Source organism: Frankliniella occidentalis, unplaced genomic scaffold, assembly GCF_000697945.3.
Source record: "Frankliniella occidentalis isolate FOCC.00 unplaced genomic scaffold, Focc_3.1 Scaffold324, whole genome shotgun sequence".
In the NCBI taxonomy this organism is placed as follows: Eukaryota; Metazoa; Arthropoda; class Insecta; order Thysanoptera; family Thripidae; genus Frankliniella; species Frankliniella occidentalis.
In genome coordinates this window covers 45279-51068 of record NW_026267448.1, presented here as the reverse complement: position 1 = coordinate 51068, position 5790 = coordinate 45279, and the positions used below count along the sequence as shown (strand labels likewise).

Below are 5790 nucleotides of genomic sequence, written 5' to 3'. Positions count from 1 at the left end.
GGGAGCTCTGCAAGTTCCGTGCCACCCCCGCTGACTCGTGCTCCTTCCTGGGGGAGTCATCGTGTTGGTGTTTGCTCCCTTTTCCGGGCGGCGTCGTGGCCTGCTGTTCGATAGACATGCACTACTCCGACGTGAGCCCGCGCCGGCTGCCGGCCCGCCGGCCCTCGCTCCCAGAAGGGCTGCGCCGGACAGCAGGTGCCGGCAGCAGCGGCTGGAGGGAGGCGGCGAGTCTGTCGGCAACTTCTTTTAATTACGACGCAGAGCCCAAGAACAACACCCAGTTCCTCCCCTCCTCCCCCTCCTCGTCCTCATTCTCCAGGAGGAGGAGAAGGAGGGGGCGAGGCAGCTGTGCACAGCTAATAAAGTCCAGCAGGCCCTCTCGCGGGTCTTGTCCGGCGAGCGCTTCTCTGTCCCAAAGGGCTGCATGCTCGGCACAAATTATAATGCGTTTTGTTTTGTGCAATAAGTCGACCCTCCTTCGGCGTCCGCTGGAATAACGGTTGTCAGTTTTATAGCGACAGGCTGGGCGGGGGTGTTAAGTTTCAGTTTTGCGGCTGTCTGTGCAACTGGGAGGATGATGCGTGAGAGTCGGCAGGCGTTGCCCATTCTCTGCCCTCCTCACCGTCGGCAGCGACGCCGTGAAGAGCCTATGGAGTTTCAAACGCCACCCTGGACCAAACTAACTGCCCTGAGCCACGACAGCGACTCCGCCCTCCTGCACGCACATCACCCACCCAATCCCCTCCCCCCTCCGCCTCCGTCGGGGCCAGACTACCAGACAGTACTACACTACACCACTTCCAGCAGTAAGTCCGGCAGTGATGTGATGTAAGCTCGGTTGTGCCCCGCCTCCTGGCGGCCATGCTACCCAGTAAAGTCCGCTACCCCCAGACGACGCTTTAGGAGCGGCTCCCAGTAGATCGTCCCGAATCCAATCACCATCACCTTGGCCATGGGCGAACTCTCCCTTGTTGTGGATCTCCCGCACCCCGCCCACCCGCCGGGGCAAAGCTTTGCGTGGCTTTACCTCAACATCTCCAGCAGCCCCCCTTGGGAGTCTTCCTTCCCCCCTCAGCCCACGGCTCCACCAGCAGCCGGGGCCACACAGAGGTGCCAGTCCAACAAACTAAGTTTCTTCCCCGAGTTTCGTCGCTGCTCGGTATATACAACAGCACACGGCCGCGAGGTGTCGGGTCACGGCACGCGGGGCGCTTGCTGACGGATGGCTGGCAATGCATCCGGGAATAGAAACACAAAATAAAGCAGCACAGAGATTCAAAAATAAATTGCGTGAGATATAACAAAGTTGAAGTGGTGGCTGCAGGTGTGGAAATGCCAGCGTCAAGTGGATATGCTCGCAGCAAAGAGATTTACGGATGCAAGCTGTTTGCCGCTGGACTGGAATGGCCCCATTTGCAACAAGAGTAACGGGTACTGCGGGCTGCGATGGGGTGAGGAATTGTGGTCGAGAAACAATAATGTTTCCCTCCAAAAGCTTGATCCGCCCCTAAGACATCTTTACAGGCGGAGGAGGTGGTGAAAGAGGGGGGGGGGGGGCAAGCGACAAATGGCGCGCAGAAGGAGACGACTTAACCAGCGAAAAAGACGTGGCAGGGGCAGGGGGTGGAGAAAGACGTTAAAACAAACGGGGGCACTGTGGCTAATGAGAATCGCAGGTGGGGAAGGGGGGGAAATGCGGAAGGGGGGAGCTTTAGGGAGGGTGATGGTGCAGTGCACCGTGGTGCGCGCACGAAACGCGCTGCACCCACACCGGCCCGGCCTGACCGCAGTTAATTCTGTTGGGTAGTTCTCTCATCTGCGATAGGATCTGCTCGAGGAAGCTAGGCGCCCTGGGAGGATAGTAAGAGAGAGAGAGAGAGACAAAGAGAAGGGGGGAGGGGAGAGAAGAGTCCGGCTCATTTGAATATGGCGCCCCCCCCCCCCCCTCTCTTACCCCTGTTCATGAGCAGGGAGGCTCGCCATAGTTGCACTTTGTACCCTGTTCTTGACACGCTACGTAAACACAGTTTACCAGGTCTACAATTTTGAAGAAAAAACTTTTGTTTCTTGTGTTGTCATTTTTTTTACTTATCATTATTTGTTTTGGTGTTCTGATAATTTTTTCAGCCCTGCTGCTGCCTCTCCTTTGCTACTGGCATGCCACACGCCGCACATGTGCAGGGCGCGCGGTGCACGGTCCCCACTATATCAAACCGCGAGGGCAAAAGAGGAGGTCAGAAAAAGGAGAAAGGGCGGGTGGAGAGAGAGGAGGATGGTGGGAGGGAGGGAGGGAAGGAGGGGCACCTGACGTGTGCGAGTACTCGCTGACCAGCGCAGGGCAACAAAGTTACTTTTACGACGTGGGCGGCACGGCGAGCTGCTCCGGGCCGGGCCGGGCGAGCTCTGCCCGACTGGGCGAGTGGGCGCAGTGATGCGGTAAATGGGGAAGGGAAGGGGAGGGGGTGAAGGGGTTGGGAGCAGGGTGAGGGAGGGAGTGGAGGGTGGAGGGTGCAAGCCCGTACGATGCGCGTGCCCCGCCCGGCTTGCTGATTGCGCTACAAACTTGTGATTTATGTGATGTCCGCAGACCCCGGGTTCGCCCCGCCCCGGCGGCCCAGGCCGGTCACGGGTTGTTGTTTCCAATAATTATTGGCATGCTGTCCGTCCCGCTGCTGCTGCCGATCGCGCGCCAAACGAAGCGGAAAATTACTCTCAAAACCCCTTATTTCGGCTTTAAATCTCTTTAAAATTGAGAACAGTAGTTTACGTCGCATTCCGACCAAAACATCTCCCTTATTATGCAGTCTCGGATTCCAGTTACCCAACTGGGCCACGTTCTGCATAGAGAAAGACTTACTAGTAACTTGCAACAACAAACGAATATTTTTCGGTTCTGTTTGAAAAAGAGTTCTTCTACATGTTGAAGAACTAAATCTTATCATAGCTATCGTTTCTTTTTTGTTCTCAGTGGAAGTCCACCGTCATCGAGTACCAAAGGGAGTGCCTGAACATGATGAACCAGACCAGGGTCGGCCAGACGGAGGACGCAGGTGAGTCACAGAATTCCTTATTGTTTCGTCGCTTTCTTCTTCTCTCCTCCCCGCTTCTAGACCGGACAGTGATAATGAAAATGATGATTCGGAAGTAGCTCGTCGCCCGTCGCTCTGCTGTCCCGCTCCGGAGCCACTTCAGAGCCACTCCAGGGGCGCCTTTATTCTCGCCTATAAAACACGCCGAGAAGGCTGTGGGGGGGAAGGCCTCGGCCACGGCCACTCGCGCGCACACACACATGCACTCGTTCACACACACACACACACACACACACACACACACACACACACAAATTCACACACACTCACACGAGCAAGCGCAGCTAGGCCAGCTAGGGGCTAATAAAATGACGAGCTGAGAGGACCGTAAAATTTCGCCGCGCGGGTATATGGTGTGCGTTGTTGTTGAAAATCCACTGCAAGCAGGCTCTGCTGAGTGCGAGAGCAGCGCGCTCTGTATGCAATATGGTCGATGATATTATAGCGGTGTGGGGGGATGGGGGACCCGCCGCGCCACCCGTAGCGCCCGGCAGTTAGGCTACGCCCGGCCGCCGCGCGCTCCCGTGCCGGCCGGGCTGCCTAGCCGCTCGCCGTGAGGCGCTCGCTGGCTGGCGGCGCTGCGCGTTGTCGCCGCCATCACGACCGGCACCAGCGTGCCTTACATCCGCTTAATTCTCATATTCGCCGCGGCGCGCCAAGTTTTGGGGTCGTTTGTAGCGGCTGAGCAGCTGGTGGCGGCGGCGGTGGCGGTGGTGCACAATATCGTGCGCCGGCCACGCCACGACGCCGTGCCTCGCCAAAGAATGAATCGTCCCGACTCGGGGCGGGGCCAGGCCAGCGGGGGCGGGCTGCAACAACTACTTCTTGCAAGTTTCATCGCCGAGTTCTGCTCTGCGCTCGATGCAATTCCCACCTCCCTGTCCCCATACTCCCATCCTCCCCTCGCCCACCCCCTCCAACACCCACCTCCTCTGCTGGTCCCGGCTGGGGCACAGTGTTTATGCGCCGTCCAGCTCTCTGTTCTTTTTGATCCACTGCTGCAGCGGGCCGGCGGGCCGGTCTGGGCCCGCAGTATGGTTTAGCACCCAGTATTTAATGGCGGAATAATAATGGTCCAGGGGAAGTACGCTGCAGCGCAGCGCCCGGGCCGCGGGCGTACCGAGCAGCCTACCCTACCCCCCGCCCCGCCCCACCCCGCCACGCCCCGCTCCAGGACGAGGCGGCGGTCTGCGAGAGCGTCACGATCGCGCCGTAAATACCACCGCCCCGCCCCTCCTGCGGGTGCATTTCTGCCGAGCAAACGCCAAAGCGGAGACGATTTCATTTTCGGGAGCAGCGCCGCTGCGTGCGGAGCGCTGAGCTATCTATGTGCTGCTGCAATCTGTGCGGGTCAATGTGTGCGCACACGCCTAAATTCTAATTAAGTTTTTTTATAATTTATTATTTAAAAAACAACTATCCGGGCAGATAGAATTTCAGCCTGGGTTTTACCGCTCTGTCTAGAGCTTATTGTGATGATGGGATCTACTACGCTGTAGTTGGCCACGAGGAGTTTCCTTTCATTTTACTTTTTGTCTTTCCTCATATTCATATTTATTTAGCCTCCCTACGCGGATCAAACAAAGGGACACACTCTTCTCTCGCTCTGTCTGTCCTTTACTATCTCTGTCTCTCTCTGTCTCTCTCTGTCTCTCTCTCTCTCTCTCTCTCTCTCTCTCTCTCTCACCTCTCTCTCACCTCTCTCTCTCACACACACGCTCATACTCATCTCATCTTATCCCCCTCCACGTTGGGGGTTTGCCATACCTGCCTGCTGCGCCGTGGCGGCGGCGGTAGCTGGGGAGAAAGCGAGCGAGATATATAGAAGCAGAAGAGCGAGAGAGAGTAGGGGGGGGAGCGAGCGAGAGAGAAAGTGAGTGAAGGGGAGCTGTCCAAAGACGGGCACGTGTTTGCTCTGTCAACATGAGTCTGAACGCGCCGCATGGTGCCCCCCCCCCCTCTCCTTCCCTCTCCCTCCCCCGCGCTATCACATTCCATCAGGGAGTGGGGGTGCTGTCAAATCCCTCTGTTTTCTCACACAGTGGAGGGATATCGCCCCTAAACCTCCGCTCCGCCTGGTTGGTTGGTGCGCCAGCTTCGTTCTGGCCTCTCTCTCTCTCTCTTTCTCTTCCTCTACCCCATGTTTTCTAGCTATAGTACTTGTTCCACATTTAACCGGAGACATGAAACAAAAATTAGTGCAGAAACACTTAGTTCGGGTGTTCGTCTGGTTTCAGTTTGTTTTGGTTTTGGTTCTTTTTTGCAGTGTTTTGCTAGTTAATATCCGCAGTGCCCCCGCCCCCTCCGAGCCCTGGGACAACCTAACCTAATGCCACTACTGCACCCCTTCATCGCCTGATAGTGGTAAACGGTGTCATCCCTTTCTCCTCCTCCGCCTTCTCCTCCTCCTCTTCTTCCTCTCGCTCTCTGTCTCGTTCGCTCGCTCGCTCTGTCCCTCCCTTCCCTTCCGCCCTCCCCGTGTCGTAGTGGCGGACTTGCGCCGTGTCCATCATCACGACTTCTATTCTCGCGAAAAGAAGCTTTGGGAGGGGGTGGGGGGGTAAGAAAATGCGAGGTGCCGCAGCGGCGATGCTCTTATTGTCGAGGAGGGGAGCGAAATGGCGTCACATTTATATTTTTGACGGTGGTGTGGAACAGCGGATGGCGGAAGCGAGGACGCGGGAGAATATTCTATCTCTCT

The 5790-nt window shown here is 57.0% G+C and overlaps 1 protein-coding gene across 3 annotated transcripts in view; it reads left to right on the top strand.

Moving 5' to 3' along the window:
• Window positions 1-5790, top strand: part of LOC113215378 (calcitonin gene-related peptide type 1 receptor) — a 134234-nt gene that overhangs the window by 92589 nt on the left and 35855 nt on the right. For all 3 annotated transcript variants that reach the window (XM_052273999.1, XM_052273997.1, XM_052273998.1), the window contains one exon: window positions 2969-3050. In XM_052273999.1, coding sequence (XP_052129959.1) covers window positions 2969-3050 — 82 coding nt within the window. The remainder of the gene's footprint in view (window positions 1-2968; window positions 3051-5790) is intronic.